Source organism: Danio rerio, chromosome 8 (assembly GCF_049306965.1).
Source record: "Danio rerio strain Tuebingen ecotype United States chromosome 8, GRCz12tu, whole genome shotgun sequence".
Taxonomy (NCBI): Eukaryota; Metazoa; Chordata; class Actinopteri; order Cypriniformes; family Danionidae; genus Danio; species Danio rerio.
Genome location: NC_133183.1, coordinates 31,822,419 through 31,849,201, shown reverse-complemented (window position 1 = coordinate 31,849,201; position 26,783 = coordinate 31,822,419). Strand labels below are relative to the sequence as shown.

The 26,783-nt window shown below is 35.0% G+C and overlaps 1 protein-coding gene across 2 annotated transcripts; it reads right to left on the bottom strand.

Moving 5' to 3' along the window:
* Window positions 1–1,590: 1,590 nt before the first annotated feature.
* mapk4 (mitogen-activated protein kinase 4) lies at window positions 1,591–25,751 on the bottom strand. 2 transcript variants are annotated; one of them, XM_005167152.6, is made up of 7 exons: window positions 25,627–25,751; window positions 21,976–22,049; window positions 18,553–19,133; window positions 9,530–9,674; window positions 8,286–8,447; window positions 7,125–7,332; window positions 1,591–4,776 (listed from the first exon to the last, which is right to left on the bottom strand). In XM_005167152.6, the coding sequence occupies exons 3-7, from the start codon at window positions 19,093–19,095 to the stop codon at window positions 3,810–3,812; spliced, it is 2,025 nt and encodes a 674-aa protein (XP_005167209.1). In that variant the 5' UTR covers window positions 19,096–19,133; window positions 21,976–22,049; window positions 25,627–25,751; the 3' UTR covers window positions 1,591–3,809.
* Window positions 25,752–26,783: the final 1,032 nt, after the last annotated feature.

Here is a 26,783-nt window from a genome sequence, read left to right as displayed (position 1 = left end):
CTATAGTGCATGTCTTTGGACTGTGGGGGAAACCCATGTGAACACATGGAGAACATGCAAACTCCACACAGAAATGCCAACTGAACCAGCTGGGGCTCAAACCAGTGGTCTTCTTGCTGTGAGGCGACAGTGCTACCCACTATGTGACCGTGTCGCGAGTTTAAAGCCATATTGCCTGAAAAAGTAGCAACTTTTAATTTTTCATCTGTCTTCATGCACAAAGTAACTAGAGAAGAGTCCAGCTTTACCCTCCGAGACATCACATTTGAACTTTTATGTTTTATATTTTGTAACAGACATACAGGGACTTCCTGCAACTGTTTGGCAGCATATGAAATGTCCCAAACACTATTTTAACTGTCCCTAATGGGCAAAAAATGTTTTTACTGATAGTTCAAAAAAAAAAATGTGTGTGTGTTCAAGACAGAAATAAAGTTTTTAAATTACACAAATTCAGACCATGAGTCCACATAAATGGACATTATTTTTCTCTAAAAGTACATCATATCAAAAGATGGTACTCAGGTTTTATTCTAAATAGGGATCAATAAACCAAAATAGCAAAGAGAAATAAAAATGCATGTAAAAAAACAGCTTGGGTCTTAAGAGGTATAGGAAAATGATTTGGTTGTTTTTGAGTGAGATGCTAATGGTCTAATCCGATTCAATGATTTATGCTAAGCTAAGCTTAAAGTGCTCCCGCTAGACCAGACATCGTGTGAATGGATTAAAGAATGATAAAATTCAACTGTTGAAGTAGGTGACATGTAAAAAGAGCCCATTTCCAAAGGAAAAAAAAAAAAAAGTGGTGTTCCTTTAAGTCACAGGTGTCAAACTCGGTTCCTGGAGGGCCGCAGCTCTGCACAGTTTAGATCCACCCCTAATTAAACACACCTGATCAAACTAATTGAGTTATTCAGGCTTGTTTGAAACCTACAGGTAGATGTGAGCAGGGTTGGAACTAAACTGTATAGAGTTGCGGCCCTCCAGGAACTGAGTTTGACACTGTTTGTTTAAGTAGTCTAAATGAACTCAAAGGCAAATCACCTGTGGAAGGCATAGAACCCTAAAAAATTAAATAAACGTAGATATGCTCTACTATATGTCTGTCAAGATGTGGATTTGCATTTTTGTGCACACCATTTACACAGACAATCACATCATCAGTGTGTGAATAGCATATAAACTTGACGGGTCTCAAAGTCTGAACAACCTGTCAAAAGAGACATTTGAATACATGGTCATATCAAGTGAAAATATCATTAGTCTCTGCTGACTGCTGATGGATTGGACTCCCAAAAATATAACAGTACCTATTATGCACTCCTTTTTACATTTTGTAATTTTTAAGTGTCTCTAGAGTCTAATTTTCATATTAATATATCCCACAGTTCAATTATTATTCCATTTCTCATGTTAAGCAAAATTTTCATGTGTCTTTAAATGCAAATGAGTTTCCGCTTCCTGCCCCTTTTCCAGAATATGTTGTCTTTACAGACGGTTCTCTTTGGCATCTTTTTGTGTGTAAACCAGCAAACCCACACACATATAAACATTCATGTTATGAGAGATTCACATAAACACATTCAGTTATGTCTGAGAAAGTCATTTATGTACACCGTGGAGACGCATCAGTGTTCAAACACCCTCTAAAAGTGAATTCTGCAGAAGTAAGACCTGCTGGAAACAGGACCATTGCTGCTGGGGGATAAATCTAGAGGGCCATATTAATTCAAAACATGGATACTTCAGAATAAAAAAGGTTTGTTGTACAAGAGTTAAATGAAGATGCATAAAGTGCATTTGAAGATGATGGGGTTTAGTTTATTTTTATGACTTCGTGGCTCTTGGTCTGAAGATTAAACCTTTCAAAGACACACAGTATTCAACAGATTTTCACTTGGCTAGAAGTACAGTGGGTCTGAAGATTTCTTTATATCCATGCACGCCATCCAAAATGGCAAGTCTTATATGAAATGAAACATTTTTCTAAACAACAGGATTAACTGGAGACTTGATTTTATTGTGAGTGAAAACTTTTTAAATATATTTATCAAAAAGTGCAATTTCTTTCAATAACTTGAACAAAATGACCTTCATTACACACATCGTTTAATGAATTAAGTGTTCATAAAAAAAAGTAGTGAAAACTAAAGTTTAAACTTAACAATTGACATATAAAGTCTTCATTCTTTTGCAGTTCTTTTACTTACATTCAATAAAGTGTTTTAGTTTGAGATTCAGATTGCTCGAGGGAATATGGTCATGGGAGAAATTAGTTGGGAAGGAAAGAATAAAATATTTAGCATTTTCATCAGATGCTTGAAAAATGTGTCTAAAGAAAATGTTTACATGTGTACTTTTTAAATCATTCACCAAAAATATTAATAATATATGTATAATTTGGAATATTTTTCAGAAAAGCTCAAATATGACAGAGCACTTAAATAAAAAATGACATCTTCAGATTTGTAAAAAAAATCTCTTGTTTTTGGAGTGTTTTACAAAAATACATTTCTGGTTGAAATGTGTTTCATTCAGTGTTTCTTTACCCTAAAAATTCTGGGTTGTCATCACTCAACATTGCGTCAAAAATGGACAAACCCTATGTTGGGTTATATTTTTAATTAAATTTAAATTACACTTTTTAACCCAACGGTTATGCTTGACTATATTTGACAAAGTTGGGTTACAACAAACCAGTATTTTTCAGAGTGTATAACCGACTACGCTTACATAGACATCAGTAATCGAATTATTTGCCTTAATCTGAAAATGACAATATGATTAAGGTTTATGGATTATTGATTAATGTCAACAAATTGAAAATGAAACACCCAAATAACATTAACATCAGTTTGGCACTTTCACTTTGCTGTTTACATGGTGGACTCTTGACCAGAGTATTGTTTTAATCAGATTAAATTCGTATTATTGGCGTTCATGTAAGCATACTCAGCGAGTACTAATACGCGCATCCAATATCTCATTGGTCACGGGAGGCATGCATGAAATGTTCCTGAATGAAAGTGCCAAACTGCAGCTAAAGTCCAAACTAAAAACGAAACACCCGAAATGACATGAAACTCTGGAGGAAATGTGGATAGCGTTGTGATGTTAATGGAATTATGTGCTGTAACATATAAAACAGGATCATGAAAGGAATGTTCAAAAAGAAACTGATGCTCATCATATTATTGTCCTATTCAGATTAAGACAGATAATTCGATCACTGATGTCCATGTAAAGTTTGTAAACCTAGTCATTGTTATGTTCACTAGCGATTTTTAAGTGAAAATATTTTTAGTGCACAGAATGAAAAAGTAAATAAATAAAATAGGAAAAAAATCTCAGTTAAAACTGTGCATTTTTGAGAGAGATGGACAGAAGGCTTTAAAGCAGGGGTGCTGGAGGGCCGGTGTCCTGCATAGTTCCAACCACAATCAGACACACCTGGGCTAGTTAATCAAGCTCATACTAGGCTTTCTAGAAACATCCTTGCAGGTGTGTTGAGGCAAGTTGAAGCTAAAATCTGCAGGACACCGGCCCTCCAGGACTGAGTTTGGACTCCCCTGTTTTAATAGGTAACAAAAATTTTCCATAACTATGTCCTCGAGACTCAATTTAACTCTTATCCAAGATCTCAAATCTTTTTTTTTTTTTTTCAGAATACAAATACTTTTTTTCAGAAGCCAATACTTGTGTTTCTCATTGAACACAGAATCTCACCTTCAGATAATAAAAGGACAATCTCAAAAAGCTGTTCACATTCATTCATGCTACCTTAAATACTAACCCTAACGTCTCCTCTACCAGTGTTCCTTATGACATCCATGAGCCTTCACCATCTCAGGGGTTGGAGTTTGTGTTCTGGAAGGTCTGTGGTCGTCCGATACGTTGCAGACATCACTAATGTTGTCTGATTTGAGGTCATCAGAGCTCTCCATGATCTCACTCTGACTACAAATCTGCAGAGCCTGAGAGATAAACACATCCAGGTCGAAATGTTCTTCTCCAGATGGACGCATCTGTGAAGGCTCTTCATAGTTTTCACAACCAATGGAGGAAGACGGATAATTGGAAGAACCGTGATGAGGAGATGAAGGAGATGAAGGCAGCAGAGATGGAGGAGCGGAGAAGAACGGCGTCGGGCTTCTTCTGGATAGAGGACTGGGCAATGTCAGCGGCGCTGGGATCTGAATCTGAGACTGAGGCATCAATGTTGGAGAAAGCGGTAAAGGAGGTGAACATGGAGAAGATGGAGGTTCTTGAGGAGAACCAGGTGAATGGAGACCTGACTGTGTGCTCTCCACCCAACGCGAGATCTCCTGGAAAAGATCTCCAGGTTCGGTCAGAAGCTTCTCTGCGCTGTTTTGTCTTGGAGCAGCCATGCTGTTGTTCCTCCAGTTGGAAAGGTCTAGGATGAGTTTGGGTTCAGAGTAATGCTGCGGCTTTCCTTCTCTCCATGCAATCTTGTCCAGGTAGGATGGAGAGCCCACTTTGTAGTCGCAGGAGCGTCCGCAGTCCAGCTCGCTGAAGTGTCCACAGATGCGCTCCAGGGATGGGTGTGACTGCTCCAGGAATCGCTCTGCAGAGCTGCTGTGGGAGTACTTGCGAGGGTCTACCTGCGCTTCCTCGATGTGGGAAGCTGAACTGGCTCGTGGGTCCCTTTGAACTTCTTCATCTTCAGCTTCTCCGAGTTCTGAGACGCTCTGCATGCAGCCACACTGGTCCTGGGTAGGCCAGTAAACATCTGAGGAAAGACTACTGTCATACCTGAGGAAAAAAAGGCATATGTAGTTTTATTACTGTTTTTATTTTACCAGTAAAGTCATCCTAGAGCACAAAACCTCTTATTCTTATGTTGCACAGGTATATTTTGGGATGAGTCAAAAATGCAATGCATCGATTCTATTGTTTTCCCAACAGTTATTGAAATGTTTGGTAAAGAACATAATCCATGTACAGGACAGACCAAAACAAAACGTATGATTAGTAATGCACCTTGCTAAAACATTTAAAGGTACTTTTCTCAATATCAATTAATATAAACAAATATATATATATATATATATATATATATATATATATATATATATATATATATATATTTGAAACCCTCTGATCATATATATATATATATATATATATATATATATATATATATATATATATATATATATATATATATATATGATTTATATAAAATATCTTAAGAATATCTTATACACACACATGTGTGTTTGTGTGAGTGTGTGTGTGTGTGTGTGTGTGTGTGTGTGTGTGTGTGTGTGTGTGTATATATATATATATGTGTGTGTGTATATGTTTGTGTGTGTGAGCGCGTGTATAAGATATTCTTGGTTAAAAAAAAAACAAAAAAGGTTTGCGACTCTTTTATACATTTTTAGACAAAACAACAACAATACCATTTTAGCTTCAGACAAGTGAATACAATTACTTTTTAAAAATTAAAAATATAAACATTAGTTATTTTGACCAGTTGTCTCTTTCTGGGAAACAAAAAGGGTGATGACAATATTTATTTGAGATTTGGAGGGGGAAAAGGTCAGCATTAACATTTTAGTCTAAAAAATATTATTAAAAAAAAAAAAGTAAAATAAAATTACTAATCTAAAAAATGTCATTATATTATCAGAAAATATGTGTTATTTGTTTCTGATATATTATTATGATGTTAATTATTTAACAAGAATGAATTTACATAATCACAAGCCACAGTAAAACAGTGAAAGTGTACCTTTTTAACATTCTATTTATGATTGAATCATGAAGAAAATGTTCAGATGTAAATGTTAGATGTAAAGTTACATCATAAAAAATAAATAAAAAATAATATATATATATATATAATTAATTAATTTAAAAAATTTAGCTTCTTTTCTGACCACTATTGTTGCATCTGTGCTAATGAAAATCACCTGCAGCACACAAGCTCATTTCCATTTAACAGCAGCTTTTATACTCTTCAAAATAAGTCAGTGTGGTCTCTGATCAGTCAAGGCAGATCTTCATACACTGTAAAAAATGCTGACTTCCACACAATTCCACTATGCTGTCTCAACACAAATCTATGAAGTTAGAGTAATTGTTTTAACAAATGTAAGTAGGTTGAACATAAAACAATTAAGTCCCCCCCCCAAAAAAAAACTCCAGAATTGTTTCGTTTTAGATCATTTCAAATAATTAGTTTGACAAAGCAGCTTTTTTTAGTTTATGACCACACAGAAGACAAAGGTGACTTTCTTATTAAGATGTCACACAGCCCACCATGCGATTGAATTATTCAAGGGATTAATACGTTTCTATATTTGAGCCTCACTGGACGTCACCAGCTGCTCCTTTGGGCATTTCAGCAGCCGTCTGTGTAAACTGCCTCATAATGTGACCCTTCTTTTCACTTCTCCAGTGTCGATGTAGCTGCAAACTTTTAACCATCAAACTTTCACCATTAAAGAGGATCAAGAAGGTCTGTGCAGTTTAATTTGAACAACATTGTATTTAGTCCACAAATCTCAGCTTAGACTTTCTAGTTTCACTTTAAAAACACAATCGATTTGTGTTGGAATTAAGTTGGCTTATTAGTTTTTACAAATTTAAATGGATTAAACATAAAATAATTTAGTTGTCCCAATAAAATCTCAAGAATTGTGTTGTTTCAGCTCATTTTAAATGAGTATTTTGAAAAGCAACAAAAAACAATTTGTGTTGCTGGTAATTAACGCTTTATAATAATAATTTGTCTTTATTATAAAATGTCCGTTGTCACTTTCAATTTTTTTCTGAAGCACTGTTTTGTATATAGTTTAAAGGAAGAACTAGTACAATATTTCACATTTGTTTGTGTATTATTATTAAGATTATTCCGACTGGAATACACTTTTAAGAATGTGAAAATGATTTGCATGGTAGCATGTGATTCAAAAGCAGCTTAAGTACTGATTTAAGTTATATGTAGCAGATTCTGGAAAATCTATTAAAACATCCGAGTATGCCATGCATACAGAGAATATGCATACATACATACTGCAGAAATAGTAAGAGTAGCATAATACCCTGGCATTTTGAACATAGCCTGTGTTTGTGTGTGTGTTTGTTTGTACCTGTCCCAGTGTGAGCGGAGCCCGTGAGTGTGAGTGCTCTCAGTCACCAGACTGTCCTCTAGCTCGTCCTCGATGCGGAAGGGCTGCAGAGACACTGGCTCATCCTGAGGACACGAGTATCTCTGCAGAAACGGCTGACACAGAGCTGCTTCTGCCGTCAGACGATCCATGGGGTTAAAGGTCAGGATACTCTCCAGGAAATCAATGGCTGAAACCATCAAATCAATGACAAACCACAGTTACACATGCTGAACACATCTCGCACCTCTTGATTATGAGATTTTGAAGGGGGGAAAAATCCCAAATACATTTTAAACTGTTTCTTTTGTCATACTTTATCAATTTAAGCCTTCCTTTTTGGACATCAATTTCAATAAATAGAATGTTTTCTCTAAATGAGTTTATTCTTTGACAGAAAGCTATATATCTCCACTTCAGCAGCTCTTACACACATTGAACTTTTCATATCTATTCATATCTGTGTTCTAAACATTTTTACTGAAGGATTTGTAAATGTATAATGTTTCTACTAATTATTTCAAGAATTACAGAGTGATAAATATGAGAAAATGCTATTTCTTTCGTAAACATTCTTGACTCTACTATGTCAAAAATTAATTTCAATCCTGACTGCATTCGAAGTTCACATTTCTTTCTAGAAATATATCCAAATTTGCCTATATTTACAATTAAATGTCACCCAACAATTTTAATTCTGATATCATTTAATCTCCTTCCACTGTTTGAGCTTTTTCTTCTGTTGAACACAAAGGTACAGATATACTGGATAATGTTGGGGAAAACCATTTATTTAATTTTTTTGTTTGTTTGTTTCTAGTCTCTTGATGTCAGTGGCCGCTTTTTCCAACATTCTTCAAAATATCTTGTTTTGTGTTCGATACAAGAAAGAAATTCATTAAAGTTTAGACCCACTTAAATTGTGAGTGAATTTTAAAGAACTTTGTTTGGGTGAAATTTCCCTTTAAAAAATTGCCTCTATTCTATTGCCTCATTTAAACATTTAATCAACGTTTTTACACATTTGCAATACAAAAAGTGTGTAATTCTTAATGTAATAATCAGATGTTGAAGTATGGTGATAAACTGTTAACTCTGTTGCCCTGCAGTGCATTGTGTTCAGAAGCAGTTTGCTGGACTCACCCTTGTCCTCCACTTCTGGCATTAGATCTCTGAAGGATCTCCTGATCTGCCAGCCGTGACCCACTAGAGATGGCATGACCCTCAGCAGCTCCTGTCTGTCCTCCTCTCTGATGACGGGCACCGTGTCCAGAATCAGCTGCATCTGTTCCAGTTCATGAGCACCTGAGATGAGGCGCGCACACACACATTTACACACACACAATGTCAGACTATTGAGTCAGTGATATTTAGACTAGCAATTAAAATATAAAATAAAATACTGAGTCACTGATTTTAATATACATACATACATACATACATACATATATATATATATATATATATATATATATATATATATATATATATATATATATATATATATATATATATATATTTTATTTATTTATTTATTTATTTTTTAAATAGATATTTTATGAGAATAATACTATTTTTGTATAAAATTATAATATATATATATATATATATATATATATATATATATATATATATATATATATATATATATATATATATATATATATAAATAAATATTGTTACGTTCAAATGATTTATGATTTATATACATTCAATATTGGCAAAGCATCAATTTGGGGGGAAAAACATAAGAAGAAAGAAAGAATTACAGCTGTACACAAACAACTTGAAATATGATATTAAAGTATGGGGGGAAAGAAGTAAACTTAGCATCACATTGTTTTGTAGTGTTTTTAATTTTTTTTATTTATTTAATTTATTTTTTTAATAATTAAGACATTTCTCTTTTTTAAAGTAATGTTTTACAGCAATCATTCCAATTTAAAAACAATTTTAAAGCCAAAATGAAATGTGTTGATAATATAATGTAGACCTGTAAATATTTTATATATACGTTTAATGTATACATCATTAAAAATATCATATAAACACAAACTATAAGCATATTTAAAACAGCAGCGTTTTTTATTGCTATTTGTATTTACTCAAATTATTGGAACCCTAGTCATGCATTTTTCCTATATTGTAACTGAAATAACAAAAAAAAAAGACATTTGCAACATCTTTTACACAAAATGCTTCATTTATTTACAATGTTACCGATGCAGTGCAGAACTGTGAAACTGATGAATTGACACATCAGGTCTAAATATCTATTTCAACATTCAGCCACTAGAGGCCGCTCTGAGACTCCAGATAATGAAGATTGACGTTTCTGTTGAACCACAAGGTTAACAGGACAGCAGCAGAAAGTGTTTTGTCCTCACCTGCGAACAGCATTCGTCCAGTGAGCATCTCGGCCAGAATACATCCTGCGGCCCACATGTCGATCGCTTTTGTGTAGTTATTTGGAGACAGCAGCAGTCTGGGCGAACGGTACCATTTAGTGACCATCCCCTCTGACAGGTAACCCTGTGCGGGAAACAATAAATGTGGTTAATATATATTTACACACGACAGTAAAAACGATTGATATATTTTCGAAGGTTGTCTGGCTGAAAAAAAAGATATTTGTTCAGCAGGTTACTCTGAATAGCAAATGAATGTACTCGGTATAGGCCTTCTGGTCAAAGTAGAGATGCCAAAAAGAAAGTAGCGTACACTTGGAAAAACACTTTTGAGAACATTAAATGTCAAACTATTTGTGAAATAATGTTCCATCGTCATCCTGACCTGTAAGAATGAAACAATATATGCCACTTATTCTGCCCTGTATTAAAATATATGAATGAATAAGTGTTTACTATATTCGGGTACACTTTAAAGAATTAAAAACTTCTTGATGAAAAAAGGTCAAATCTTTGGTGGTATGAAGGATGGTGGCAAAGTAAGAAGCTAAAATGTTATGAATAAAACTATTTTTTAGGATTTTGATTCTTTTACTTATCATGCCTGATTTGCATTTTAGTGCATGTCGTCTGTGGGCAACATGGCAGCTCAGTGGTTAGCACTGTCGCTTCACAGAAGGAAGGTCGCTGGTTCGAGTCCCAACTGGGTCAGTTGGCAATTCTGTGGTATAGGTGAATTGAATAACCTAAATTGGCTGTGTTGTATGTGAGTGAATGAGTTTTTCCCAGAAATGGGTTGCAGCTGGAAGGAGATCTGCTGTGTAAAACATAATGCTGGATAAGTTGGCGGTTCATTTCGCTGTGGCAACCCCTGATGAATAAAGGGACTAAGCTGAAGAAAAATGTATGAATGTATGTCTTCTGTCAATCCTGCACTCAGTATTTTGCTGAAATAAATGAAATGAAACATTGTGAATTCTTACATAAGGACGCTTCTGAAGTAAAAAACAATTGTATTGTGTTGTCTAAAGACTAACACACAAAATTTGATGCACAAAAATGCTCTAAATTATCAGTTTTTGTTATTTAAATTTTTGAAAAACTGTCATCAGTAGTTTACAAAATAAAACGAAAATGACATTTTACTCGAACACAACTATAAAATGAGATTCTAAAAACAAATAAATCTGATTTGGTCTTCATTGGACTTATTTTTCTATGGTGGCAGAGATGCATTTTATAACATCCTTTGATTAACAGAAGCTTCAAAAGAAAGCGGTTTATTTGAAAAAGTAATAATTTTTTGACTAAAAGTACACACATGTGTGTGTGTGTGTGTGTGTGTGTGTGTGTGTGTGTGTGTGTGTGTGTGTGTGTGTGTGTGTGTGTGTGTGTGTGTGTGAGAGGGAGAGAGTGGGGGGGGTTTCCCAAAACTGGATTGTGGCTGGAAGGGCATCTGATGCATGAAACATATGCCATAATAGTTGGCGGATCATTCTGCTGTGGTAACCCTTGATGAGTGACTAAGTCAAAGGAAAAATGAATTAATTAATTAATTTCAAACAAATGGTGTAGTTTGACATAAGGCCAAGCAGTGGCGCAGTAGGTAGTGCTGTCGCCTCACAGCAAGAAGGTCGCTGGTTCGAACCTCTGCTCAGTGTGAGGATTTTGCATGTTTTCTGTGCGTTCGTGTGGGTTTACCCCACAGTCCAAAGACATGCTGCAGGTGAATTGGGTAGGCTAAATTGTCCATAGTGTATGAGTGTATGAGGGTGACAGGCCCAGACGACAGGCCGGCCGGAATGTGTAAAAACAAGACGTTATCATATGGACAGGTCTAAAATGGCTTGTTCCAAAAAGCCGACCCCGCAACCATACGGGACTAAGGCCAAAGAAGAAGAAGAAGAAGGTGTAGTTTGACATAAATTGGTCGCCCTTTACAATAAGGTATCATTAGTTACTCTATTAACATGCTCTAAGAATAAACAAAACCTGCACAGCATTTATTAATCATTGTTCAAAATGTATTATTAAAATGTGAAGTAATGTATGTTAACATTAGTTAATGCACTGTATTAACTAACAATAACTAAGTTGAATAAGTCAGAGGAGAAATGGTCGTGCCCAACTGAGCCTGGTTTCTCTCTAGGAATTTTTCCTTCCCTTTTGTCAAATAGTGAAGTTTTGTTCCTCGCCACTGGCTTGCTTGGTTTTGGGAGCTGCACATTGATGGGTTTGCTCTTAGATCAGATGTTTGGACTTTCAGAAATGAAAATTAAACCGCACTGAACTAAACTGAGATTCAACTCTGAAAACTGGACTGACACTGTTTCAATTTACTAGAACTTTTATGTAAAGCTGCTTTGACAGAATCTACATTGCAAAAGCGCTATAAAAATATACATGAATTTAACGCAATACTGTAATAAATGTTTTTTTAGTAATGCATTACCTAACATTAACTAATAGAAACCTTATTGCAAAGTTTTATCCATAAATCTTACTTAGAGTAGGGTGTTATGAATGCAGCATGTGACTCGGCTTGTGTGTGAAGTGTGATAAAGAAACAGCTGATGTACAGTAGCTCTCTGACTCTCCGTAACCCTCTTCCTACAGTCTCCTTCTTTCATCCCCTGCTTTCTCACCTCCCACTCTCCCCTCGGGCTCAGGTGATGAATTATTTGTGAGATTTTAGCAGGGCGGATCTGAAGGCTGACGGTGACACAAGCGACAATGATATTTACATGTCCTGCTCAAACAAAGAGCCTTTGTCTTCTCGATGACGCTGATTCATGGAGACCTTTCAAACTGCTCACAGGAAACAACACCGCCAAAGACTGAAATTGAGAAATAATATTAATCAAATTATTTTTCTTTCAGGCATCTTGGTAAGTGTTGGTTGGTTTTCAAAGTAACTTGCACTGAGATGGACTGACTTTGAGGATTTTTTTTCAAGCCAAAAACGTATACATTTTTTGATTTTTTTTTTCAAATATATTTTATATAAATATTATATACTGTTGACAAAATTGTTAGCCCGACTGAAAATAAAAATAAAAAAGTGTTCTGTATAACAGATTTGTTTCAATGTTTTTAAACATAATAGATTTAATTTTTAAATTTTTTTTTTTTTTTGATGAACTGATATGTACTATGATGACACTACATAATATTTTACTAGTTATTTAGCAAGATGCTATTCAGCTTAAAGTGCAATGGCTTGAGGTTATTGGGTTAACTAAGTTAGGTTAATTAGACAAGTTTGTTCTGTAGACAATATAAAAAAATCTCTATTGTTTTTTTTCTTTGTTTTCTTCCCAATAAAACTTAAAATAAGCTTTTCTTCCAGCCAAACAAAAAGAAATAATACTTTCTCCAGATGAAAAAACATTTCAAGAAATACTGTGGAAATGTCCTTGTTCAGTTAAACATCACTTTATCTAATAATCTAAATAATAATAACTTAATAGTAATATTAGTAATCTAAAATCTAATAAATTTGCCATGAAATGTGATGCGTACATTTAGTTAAAGGCAAAATCCTGTGATTTTTCTATTCTTTTTCAAATATCCCCAAGTATTTTTATACGTAAATAAATATGAAATAACATTTATATAAAATATACATGCGTGTGTTATTCTCTTACATAAATAATTAATCATCATGACAGCTTTAAACTAATCTGAGGACTAGATTTATTCATGTTAGCATGCTTAGAAAGCCTTAAGTCATTTACATGTTAGCTGTGAATTTCAAACACAATCTCACGGCAATTCAGAACTTTTTGTCTTAGTGGCTAATTCGTTAGATTTCGTATGATTTAATTAGTACAATTTAGTACGATTTGCTCATCCCCCAATGAAGGTTGGGTTTAGGGGTGGGGTTAGGTGCCTCCTTTTTAAAATGGTACAGTTTCGTATGACTAAACTTGTATGAATTAGCCACTAAACTGACAAAACATAAAATTCTTAGGTTTTCTCGTGAGATCAGGCTGGAATTGCTCACAGTTGTGCCTGTTTCATATTGCATATTTTAAGATAAATTCCCCCTTCTAGGCTATCTTAAAGACATCTGAATATATCTGCATTTAAGAAACAGTCCAGAAAACATAGACAAATGCTTAAGCACATCAAGCACCCCTGTAGAATCAGGTCTGATTTAATATCAATATCAATCATGAATCAATAAAAAACAAACAAAAAGCAACAAAAACAACATGTATGCTAAAAATATTTTGTAACTTTTTGGAGACTTTGGAAGAATTGCATTTTAAAATATTTCAGAATAACAGAACATCTTATGTGCAGCTGTTCTAATATTGTCTGTTATACTGCCAGTCAAGAAGAGTTATTTTATTTATATTATATTAATAGATTAACTCCAAGTTTCACAAACAAGGTTTAAGGCTAGTCAAGATTAAATTGCATGTTTAACCCGTCTCAACTCAAAATAACTTTCAGTGAGATGTCTTAAAATACATCAGTGTCATTATTGTTCTCCAGGTGCACACTGGTAATATATTTTTCTAAGGCCATTTTTATAAATTTGGCTTAAATAGACTTATTAAACTAAGGCCTAGTCCTGGCTTAATCTAAGCCCTGTTTGTGAAACTGGGCCTAAGTGTTATTTTTATTTATTTATTTAGAAAATTTACACCTGTTCCTTGCTTTAAATTTTTTAGAAATCAAATAAGATTTTCTTCAGATGTTTCATGTTAATGTATTTGAAAATTATTTGGCCAAAAAAAAGTGTTTTTAAATATATTTATTAATTAAATTTAATTCCAAATATATAAAAAAAATGCACAAACATGGTCAAAATATTACATATAAATAATAAATAAATAATACATATATATGTATGCATATATAGGCCATTCGTGTGAAATTTGAAAAATATAAATATTTTTAATTTCACTGTGCAGAATTATAAGCCCAGTAAGGTGTAAATCAGTTTCATAAAACTTATCTTTATATCTAATTGAGTTCCTATTTAAATGGCTAGCCCAGCCATCATAAATGAGCTACAGAACAGGAGAAAGGACTCCTGATGAAGTTCATTGTCCACCTGATCTTCATTCTTCATGTGCTATTGAGGTAATAAAACCATCTGGGGCCCTTTCTGTCCCCTGCCTGCCCTGAGAACATATGCGGATCCAGATGCTGCTGTAAATGCAGTCCACTTCTCTGTGATCCTCTAGATTTGGGAACTGAATGTTCCCTCCATGCTGAGAGGGGAACAGACGCTCTCAGCACCGAGTGGCAGAGATGCAGGCATTCGCTCAGTGAATGGGTGAAAGGAACTAGTGCCCTTAATTCACTGAGGCTCACTGCTGACTGAGAGCTACAACAACACACTAATGCTTCTTCAGACTAATACAACCAAGAGTGGCATGCACCTATATTTCAGAGGACACTCACACATACTTTTTAATGCCAGTTTTCAATATAGAGTATATTATATATTACGTTAAGTGGTATCTGAAAATGATGAGCTATAAGTTTTTTAAATAAGTGTTGCCATATCTTTAGACATTTTTAATTGACTACACATGGGTAAAATAAAAATAAAAACATCCACTTTGTGGAAAAGTGGCTTACAAAAGTGTGAAAATGTTCATAGATTATAATTTAATTCAGAATTTAAAGACTTAATTAATGTGTGATACTTAGTATTAAATTAAGGGTTTATATAATAAAATAATATATTACAATTTTTATTTAAACACAACCAACTTCTGGATCTTTGTTTTGATCTTCAACACAGACCCACATATTTATATATACACAATATATATGCTAATATCATATCATATTAAAGTAATTTTTTTATCTGTTAAGCTGCTAATTTGCAACTTTATTTTTACTAGGTTACATGATTTTGGTAGAAACATCTGGCTACCCTGAAGGTATCAGCACATATTCAAATAAATTTTCCCAATCATGAAATATCTCCTGAATAACTTATTTATCTGAATATACTTATTTATCTTTTTTTTTAATGTATCTTGCTTAAATCCAGGTTCACTAAACATTTTTTTCAGCAACTGAAGACAGAAGTTTTGGCAAATTTTGATTAATATTTTGAGTGACACGACAGCCCAAGAATACTGCTGGGTAAGGCTTATTTAATTCTATCCTATTTTTCCATCCAGTCCTGCGAGTGACTGTCCCCCTTTCCCTGATCATTCACCCCACCTTGTACCGTCCCACACAAAGCTCTCCATTCATGCCTTCCTCTCGGTCTGCTAGTGTTACACAGTGAGCCCTGCTAAATAATACAGAAGCACAATGAGACAGTAAAGTGCTGCATTAATCTTTCAGCTCCCATAACATCAAGGTAATTGTTCATAATTATTGTATAATACTATAGGGCAAAGTTTGAAAATGAATGTAAAATGTCTGGAAATATGAAGTAACCAGACACACTATGTAGTTGTTATTAGGGTCAATTCAGTGTGTGTGAAATAAAACCTCGAAAGCAAAATTGAAAGCATGGAAGATTAGTTTTTTTTTTACTTTTAGGAATAAAAGTACTATGAAACTTTTCTCTCTCTACCTCTCTCTCTCTCTCTCTCTCTCTCTCTCTCTCAAACACAAACACACAGTGTGATGTACTCTTACAATTGTGCAAAATAATCAAACTTCACCATTATTTTAAAAATGTGAATAGATTCTTTGTTAAATCACAATCTTTAAATGTGAAGTCGAGGTTTATTTTAGCTAGAAGGAGTAAGTGAAAAAAAAATGAAAGTTTGCTCCTGAGTTGTGGATAAAATATAAGCTAATTACAATTATACTCGACAAAAGGGCTGACAGAGATCTATTTAAAGTTGTATTTTGGGGGGTTTAATGTATATTATATGAAATTATATTGAAAACATCAGAATAATTCATTATATAAAAACATCAGAATAAAGTTTAAGTCTATTGGAATCTTTTAGTGAAAAAAGTAAGGAGCTGAGAGACATAAACATGACACGATGCACTTATATGCAGCAGTCTACATGTGTTTGTTGCCTCATTACAAACATACATGACAAATTTCACAATATACACGTTAAACTAAAAAAGATCGAACAGATCATGTGCCTCTTTGGGAGGCACTGAATACATTTATAATCCATCTTTCCTGAATTTTGTTTTCTGACAACCAGCTGTTATAATATATGTCATGCTACAAGGAAACAATGGTATTACTTTATTCTATAATGCTTGGTGATTCATACAGTAAAATGTAAATAGCTACAGGCACTTCAAGAGCCAAAAAACAAACAATAATAATTCCCTGTGGCTGATGATATAGAGGGGATATAAAGTAAAACAAATGGTTTGTGCAAAAACTCAACTTTATTTACAATATTATTATCATCTTTAATTAACCAATTCCTATTTAATCCATTCTTATTCTACAATCTTAAATGTAGAAGGGATGAGGCTGACTAAATTGACAGAAAATAAAAAATTTTGGGTGAACTAAACTATCCCTAGAAGTCTGAACCTGATTAAGAATCATCAATGAGACTGATGAAAAGCAGATCATCTCAAGTACTTCTGTGCCTAAGGAAGTTACATTGATGAAGACGCTGTAAATGGATTAATATGTCATTACCTTAACAGCCTGCAGCACATGATAATTGATAGGAAATGTGATTCTGTTAATCAAGGCCAAACTGTGACTGCAGGGTGAACCACAATGAACCCTTGTAATGTAATACATACTACAAGAAGACTGTACAGACTGCTAACATCTAAAAGGTCCCAAAAATAAACTGCTAAAACTAGTTAATTAGTTTTGTGTATTATTCAGTTTGTTTTTTTCCTATATTCCTAAATTACTTGATCACTTACTAAAGGATTATTTTTGTACAAGAATTCCTTTTTACGTGTTCAAAATCATGGCATTAATTTGGTACATGAACTCTAAAATGTATGTAATCCAACATTTACTACTAGATAAGAATGCCCTTGATGGGCATTGATAGTATATATATATATATATATATATATATATATATATATATATATATATATATATATATATATATATATATATATATATATATATATGCGCAGTATTTCTGCTTTTTATTAAAATACTGCAGAGGGCTAGCTGCCGGATAACTATTATTATAAAATATTCATATAGAGGTATAAAGGCTGTAAAACCCCTCACTACACCATTTTCTCAGATAGGCATTAACATTTTCACACTTTTCTCTCATTTAAACACTCACATAACTTCTACCTTCCTTTAGCATGTCCAAAAGTCCAACTTTTTGTGTGATGGTTAGCATTTTGGGTGCCACTGTGGGTGCCTTTGATGGTGTAGAATGTTTCGTCGACATTATGGGATTTGTTAGGAAGAAAACTTGCAAAAATTCAGTCCAGCACTACACTGCTAGCAAGCAAAGATTTATGTCAATTTGGCAAGCTGAATGCATTCTGTCCTGTATAGGAGACATGGCAGGAAGTAGATTGATTGACAGTGGTCTACAGCCAATCAGGACGCAAAACACGAAAGGTGAACTGCATTATGGCAAGGGACCACTGTATATAATATTCAAATACAAGTATAACTTTGATTGATATAATAGAAATAACTTATTTGATACAAGTGTGTCATTTTTGTGTAAATTGCATTATTTTGGAGCAAAAATGATGCTATCGCAAATTGGAAGTAGTTTTATGGCATCAGCTATAGATGTCTTAGAGCTGATTGGTCCAGTTTGGGATTGTTATCTATAACCCAAAATAAAACCTGCTCCGGAGAAGGTTAGCCATGTTACTGTGTTAAAGTAACCCGATTAAAACCAACCCACTATTGAGCCCTAAAACTATGCTCAAAAATTATGCTCAAACTAAATGCCAACTTACCTGCGTTAAAAATCTAAACTGCCTTTGTACTGCAGGCCTCTAGATTTTGCGTTATCCACTTGTGACTGGATTGATGAAACAGCCTAGATGTATTTTTAGTGAATGAAGTGTAGTCTGTGACTCACCTTGTGCGAGTAATGTGGGTCGACAATGCGTGCCAGGCCGAAGTCTCCGATCTTCAGCAGCATTTGCTCTGTGTTGATAAAGATGTTCGCTGGCTTCAGGTCACGATGCAGCACGTTGGCCGAGTGGATAAACTTGAGCCCTCGAAGCAGCTGATAAAAGAGCAGGGTGGCATGTTCTGCTGGTAACGGCCCTTGTTCGAGTAGTCGTGCCAAGTCAGTCTCCATACACTCTTGCACTATGTATATGGCCGCCACATGAGTCAAGTCCCGTGGCAAAGGGTGACCAGACGAGCCCAACACGTCATACACCCGGACCACGTTCTCATGCTGAAGGCGGCGGGTGATCTTTACTTCCCTCAGAGCGTGTTTTACGCTGACGGCATCTCGCATTACCAGCTTTTTCACTGCCACACGAAGGCCGCTGCGCCTGTCTAGTGCAGAAAGCACAAGACCGGATGCTCCTGTGCCCAGAGGACGCAAATCCTGGTACTGTGCCCCCAGGTCAAAGCCATACCGGAATGGTGATGTGTTGTGCCAGGCCATTTCTTAGAGAGGAGAAATCAGGCATTGCCTGTGAGAGGCTGTAGAGAGTGAGGAGAGTAAATACAATTTAATAAACTCTGATTATAATGCATGTAGATCAGTGTTTCTCAACCACATTCCTGGAAGACTACCAGCTCTGCACAAATTTCCATGTCTCCATACCCAAACATACCGGATTCAGGTCTTCAGCTCATTAGCAGAGACTGAAAGACCTGTAATGGCTGTGACAGACAAAGGAGACATCCAAAACATGCAGTGTTGGTGGTCCTGCAGCACCATGGTTGAGAAACATAGCTGTAGATTACACAAAAATATGTTGTTCATTTACTCATGCTCATTGGCTTTTTTTCATCAGCAGAACATTTAAAAGACTTATAGCTGAAACTGTGGTCCTTGGTGATACATAAAATGAAGTCAACAGTGTTTTTCTGATGATACACAAGCATTGGAAAATGGTCCTCAGAGTGTTTATAATGGTCTGCTTTTTCACATAAAGCTGTATGCACAAACACACATAAAGGAAAGCTGTTTGATAACAACTTTTTAGTATTTGAACCATCAAGGAATGGTACATGTATCATTTTGATGAAAAACAAAACACATTGGAGGCCCTCAGAGCTAAGAAACTGCAATCATTCATTTTCCTTCGGCTTAGTCCCTTATTTTTCAGGGATCACCACAGCAGAATGAACTGCCAACTATTCCAGCATATGTTTTACTCAGCGGATGTCCTTTCAGCCACACCATGGTACTGGGAAACACCCATTCACATTCAAACACAAACTCGTACACTATGGCCAGTGTAATTTATTCAATCACCCATACTGCTTGTCTTTGAACTGTGGGGTAAACCGGAGCACCCAGAGGAAAGCCTTGCGAACACAGGGAGAACATCCAAACTCCACACAGAAATGCCAACTGAATCAGCCGGGACTTGAACCAGTGCCCTTTTTGCTGTGAGGTGACAGTGCTTAACATTTTTACTTAACAAGACAGTGTTTAATATTTCTTTACTGATAATTTTGCTGTTTTTAAACTCAAGCAGTGGAACATGGGAAAATAACAATAGTGCCATACTGGGGATTTGAATTCCAACCAATAAAATGACACACCTTCAATTCACTGCACATAATGTTTATGAAAATATCCTTAAAAGGTGCCCAATATAACCATATACATTTTTTTATAAACATCATGGATGTAATTTCATGATTTTTATGCACATTCCACAAATTTTGCAAGCATGCTTTTGACACTAAATGAGAAACTGTCACAAGTTTAAATCAAGCAATTAGTCAATATCTTGTTTTAACCTGTATTTCTGACAACTTTTACTTTTACTTTTGAACATAATTCATTCATTCATTTTCTTTTCGGCTTAGTCCCTTTATTAATCAGGGGTCGCCACAGCGGAATGAATGGCCAACTTTTCCACCATATGTTATTATGCAGCGGATGCCCTACCAGCCGCAACCCAGTACTGGGAAACACTCACTGTCCAGTTTAGCTTAAACAATTCACTTATAGCACATGTGCTTGGACTGTGGGGGAAACAGGAGCACCCGGAGGAAAAGCCAAGCCAACACAGGGAGAACACAAAGAAATGCCAACTGATCCAACCCGACTCGAACCAGCGACCTTCTTGCTGTCAGGCGACAGGCTACCCACTGCTAATAGGGCTGCATAATATATAGTTTAAGCCTCAATATCACAATGTGCAGATCCGCAATAGTCACATCGTAAGATAAGCAATAGTACATAGAATTTATAGGATTTATGAAAAAAAAAATTCTCACTTAGAATTTGTCTTTTTTCTAGTCTAAATATCTACTTTTCAAAGTGAAAACAATATTATTTTAATTCCCCCATAAGTGGATATTTTTCTTGTTTTAAAGCAAAAACCTCTGAAGTTGATTACAAAACAATATTATGCTTCATATATTTTTTAGATATATTTTATATATTACAAACGAGACAACTGTCTCGTTTCTGTACCTGAATACTGTTAGACTCCCGGAAAGAGCTATTCAAGCTATCTGTTGAAAATGTGTTCATATTGCAATAGTTATTGCAGAAAAATTAATTATCACATAATCAGATTTTTCCAATATCATAAAAATCTAACAATAGCAAATAACAATCTAATAACAAGCTCTAAATTTACTGAAGTGCAGAGTTTTTTTTTTTAGAATTTACATCTCTTTACAACTGCACCTGCATAAAGCGAAATTTAAAGTCAGCATGAAACAGAAGCGGCAATAATCTTTTCTTTCCTGTTGCAATGTATATAAGGAAAACAGGTGCAGGATGGGTTGATCTGATCATCAGGATTTATTGGATAGTTGTAGCTTAATATTGATCTCATGTGAGTGACAGAACATACCAGTGAATGCGATTTCAGAAAATATAAGAGCTGCCGCTGCAGGGGAAGTAATTCTTATTAAGGATTATGAAAGCATGGATAAATCATTTAGAACAAATGCTGCAATAGCCCATAAAAATAAGAAGTGTCTGCCTTGATTTCGCAGTGACTTTAACACCTCATCCTGAAGACGGAGATCTTAAATCTCACACTTGCATACTCTTAAAGCAATGGGGGCACAGTACTGGGTGGAATACAACTCACCACCCAAGTACAGGGCAAGTGTTTCCATAGCAACATGCCACTGTCAGCCAGTGCCTGCTGCACACAGCAAACACTCTGAAACGGAGTCTCAGAGGATTCGTCTCTACCCCAAAAAACACTCCATGTTAAATTCAAATTGAATAGAACTCCTGCACAGGAGCTGGAGGTTTTCTTGTGATGTTCGACGTGAACATTTGCAGCAGGTACTTTAAATGTGGCTGCTTTTCATGTATAATCTAAGAGCTTTCACTTGCCGTCTCCGGCTCCAGGCTGTCCTGAACCCTCCATGCTCCTCTGGCAGATATGTGTCATGCTTCTCATCTGCTCCCTTCAGTGGAGAGAAAAAGAGAGAAAGAGAGAGAGAGAAGATGTATAATTAGACACTGATCATTATTATAATACAGTACAGACAAGTGCAGTTCAGAAATAGGACCAATACATTTTATAGTTTCATTTCTTAAATGTTTTAGCAATATGGTTGCCTACAATGATAAATTAATAACTGGCGAGAAAGCATGTAGCGTTATTCTACTAGTCTGACAAGATTAATAAGTCATTTGTAGTCCAATTTAGTTCTTAAAGGTTAACTCGTTCATTTTTGTTTACCTTATTTGGCTTTTATTCAATGAAGTGCAACCGTGCCCACACACAGTTTTAGGTCCTGAAGTATTTTCTATTTATGTTTTATCACCATGGAAATAAAAAAAAATCTCTGTTAAACCCATTAATAAAAAGCTGAGACTAATCAAAATATTACAAACTTTGGTTTGAAGAAAAAGAAAAGATGCAAGACTGTGTAATTAAAGGAATAGTTCACCCAAAAATTTAAATTCTGTCATCATTTACTCACCCATTACTTGTTCCAAATGAGTTTTACTTTTTTTTTCGTTAGTTTTATACATTTTTTTTTTAAGTCAGAAACATATAACCATTATATTTGATTTTCTTCTTCTATAGAAGTTGGTTACATGTTTTTAACATTCTTCAATATGTGAAGAGCTCAGATTAGAGCTGCAGACTCACAGATGCATCACTGTATTTTGTACGATTCCTTAGATTGGTTATCTTTAAAATCAAAGGAGAAAATTACATTTGAACTTATTTACTTTAAAGGCTCTTTAAGGTAAACTACCATCCTACCTTTCTAATTTGCTAACATTTCAAATTAATATTCATCACACTAGATTTGGTTCCTATATTCGGTTGACAGTATAAAGGGTATTGTCAGAACTTGGCAAATGTGTCCTAGTGCTTGGAATGATCTGCAAAATCAGCTTAATCTTGACACACTTCCGACTCTGAGTACCTTTAAACATCTTCTAAATACCTGGTGGATACCTGTAATTGTTTTTTTATGATCTGATCTTTTTGTTGAATGGTGATTTTATAATTTTGTGGTGTTGTTTTCTGTGATTTTTGTGTAAAACTTTATATGCTGCCTGCCATCTTGACCAGGTCTTACTGGAAGAAGCGGCAGTACTGTCTCAATGTGATCTCCTGGCTAAATAAAGGAAATAATAATAATAAGATGCAAAAACTTCAAAAAAGTTTGAAATTTCCATCAAAAATGAACATTTTTCTCAGCCTCCTTTGTTTATGGTGAGATATTTCACATTAAAGACTATAAAAAGGACTTCTTGTTTGCAATAAAATTGATATTACTGAACATACACACAGGAGCCTGATAAAAATACAGCATTTAGAGTTTCTTGCATTTGAGCCCTTCATATCTTCTATTGCATTCAACAGAAATAAGTCAAGAGTGAGAAAACGGTTAGCTACTTTCATTTTGGGTGAACTTTAATGGCTTCAATGAGGGAAGGTTCTACAATCCCATAAAGCATTGTGAATGGCGTAATGACACTACATATGACAGAGAAAAAAAAGACTTTCAAGTTGTTGGTTTGAATTAGTCACCTTTTTTGCAACGGAGAAATAATCTATTTTCTGATAGTTTTAAAAATATTTTCTGATTGTTTTATGACTTTGAATCATTTGCCTTTGGGGGAAATTGCCAGGAATAACAAACGGCAGTAAATGGTAAAAAAATAATAATAATAAATAAATCAAACTACTTGCTCTACAGACAGTTCTTTTTATGACTGTATATTAATATATACAGTGCTCAGTGTAATCGAGTACACCCTATTTTGAAAATGAATATTTTGAACTATTTCTCAGTGAATATAGGCAATGTATTTTGGTGCATTTAAACAAAACAAATTTATTGAACAGATATATTTATTAAAATTATATTTTAGTCACAAACATATTCAGAATTTGAAAGATAATACAAATAAATTCAACCCAAATATAGCAAAAAAAAAAAAATCAACTGAATTTATCCATTTTTTTTCTTGTATTTTTGTCTTTTTTTGTATTCACTATTTTTCTATAATATATAAATTTGGCTGTACTAGTTTTTGGACCGTTATCACAAGTTAATTTGTTAGATAAGCTCCAGATTTGGTTTTAGTACTGACTAATCTATGCACAAATATAATATTGTATAACTTCCTATTAAAAATATTAATTTAAAAGATAGATTTGTGAGGGGTGTACTTATATATGCTGATCACTGTATATTACATGTTTGCAACATCAATTAATTAATATGAGTAGTATGAATGAAATTCAAGGATACTACATCCACCACTTAGCCATTTTCATTTGACCTACATAAATTCTGTCCTGTGGTCTCCAGGGACAGTATCTTTGTCTATTGAATGCAAACCCTGGTGAAAGTAATAGGTAATCCAGTTTTTTCTTTCATACTGTTTTTTGAATACTATGATATTACACGTCTTACATTTTATATGATTAAATACAGACAAAGCCTAGTTTTTCCTCATATGTGACAACATATGCATTACTAAATGTTGGTTTATTTATCTTTAAAGTGCGTTTATGCTTTTAAAGTGCCTTAAACACTAGATTAAAGTAAACTATGCTTAACATTATAAGTAGCAATAACTCATCAACAGCGTGACACCACGCGTCACGTGATGTAAACATGGTGGTACCCATAAACGGACAGACCCTTTCCTGTGGAATAAAGCAGATTTTTGTGGAACACTGATTAGAATATTGTTGGCTGTTAATCAATACAATTCTTGTGTTTTGTTGTTGTTTTTCGAAAGCCACGTTTATTTTGATTACTTTTGAACAAGTAAAAAATACCGAGAGTGCAGAAGAATCTAGCACAAACCAATGGACCACCAGACTAGTGTGAGCCAAACTTTATAAATAATGCATATGACTATGGCGCTGACCGTGCAAGCGGATGCAATGTATTGTCGAACGTTAGAACAGAATGTAGCCTTATACTTTTTAAACGTACCGTAAAATAAAAAACACGGAGAACTTGTTAAGCCTGAAGACGAAGGCAAGAAAGCACACATGAAGCTGTGGGTCCAGCTGAGCACACAATAGGCAGCGCTGCATTCATTCGCCTTTGTGTGACAAACAGTAACGCCTGTATTTGCCTCAGAAATTGAGCGGATACATAGACCACCCCAAACGCAATGTATGACAGCAGTTTCACACGCAAGTCTATTTTTAAGTGACAAAAGAGCCTATAAGCGTATGAAACAGAATGTAAATTCAGATTTTGACAACACTATCTTCTTATCTTCCGGCCCATCCGCGGAGAAAACTACAAAGGCAGCGATGCTCCTGGATCTCTTACCGTCGCCCGCCTTTGTCAGCTGCTCCACGGGCTGCTCTATTTGTGTTGGAAAGAAAACAAATGAACATAGTTTTCCGTCGGGAAAGTCGTGTTTTCGTAGTTGAGAGTTTGTTATTGAATCTTGGCACCGGCGCAGTCCGGTGAATGGAGGTTTTAGTCTCAGTTTGCTGCTGCCGTGAGGAATTTTCCGTGTGTGGAGAATAATAGTAGATCTTACCGGCGATAGTCACCGGGAGGAACCGCGGAGAGAGCTTTCCTTTAAGAGACACTGCATTTGTTCGGCTCCCGGCGTCCCTCTTCTAGTGTGGAGCTACAAGCTTTTCTTTGGCAAAACTCGCTGGTGCCCCCTTGATGACGTCACGCCCTCCCCATCCATCAGACGGTGATCCTGACACCTGCGCGCTCGTGCAGGACAAACACATGATGGGCCGTGAGCGGCAGCAGGTTTGCTGGTGCTCTTAACTGCTCTGGGCATCTGGTTTTGACACGCGAAGTGATTAACTTCACAAATACGCTCGATAATATACTTAAACACACACACACACGTTTTGAATTTTCTTTTGTAGGTTTCCACATGAGAAAAGTATTATATTGTATTTAGGCCTATAATAGAGTAGGCTATGTTTATAAACTATATTGTAACGTTATGCTAGCATTTACATAAATTTGTTAATTAATGCTAAATACTGTAGTATACTTTAGTTTTTACCACAGTAAACTGTGGAATATTATAGTAGTATAATACACCCTAAATGTGGAGAATACAATATTTTGTAATTAACATTCATTATTAAAGTTGGTGCACAGCAACCAGCAACAGAATGACCACAACCTATTAATGTAAGTATTTACTAGTTTAGTTCAAGTTTACTATAAATTACTAAAAATTTATTTTTTTCCATGGGCTGATTCAAATGAAAGTTTGTATACAAAAGAACAATTTTATGATCAGTATCATTTTTGTAAGATGTTCATATAAAAGTTTGTACATAATTGTACATTGATTGAACAAATGTTTAAAAAAACAACTAAAAACTACATGGGTTACAGTAAAGCTGTTTGGTTATTACATCCCTTTAGTATGTAAATGACAGTGCACATAAATTAACTAGCAACGGAGCACATGTCACTCCGCTGCTCATCCGTTTGCACTGGCTGTCAGTTGCTGCTCGCATCAAATTCAAAGCTCTGATGTTTGCCTACAAAGCGACTTCTGGCTTTGCTCCTTCTTATCTGCTCTCACTTCTGCAGATTTATGTGCCCTCCAGAAACTTGCGTTCTGTGAATGAACGTCGCCTCGTGGTTCCATCCCAAAGAGGGAAGAAATCACTTTCCCGAACTCTCGCATTCAATCTGTCCAGTTGGTGGAATGAA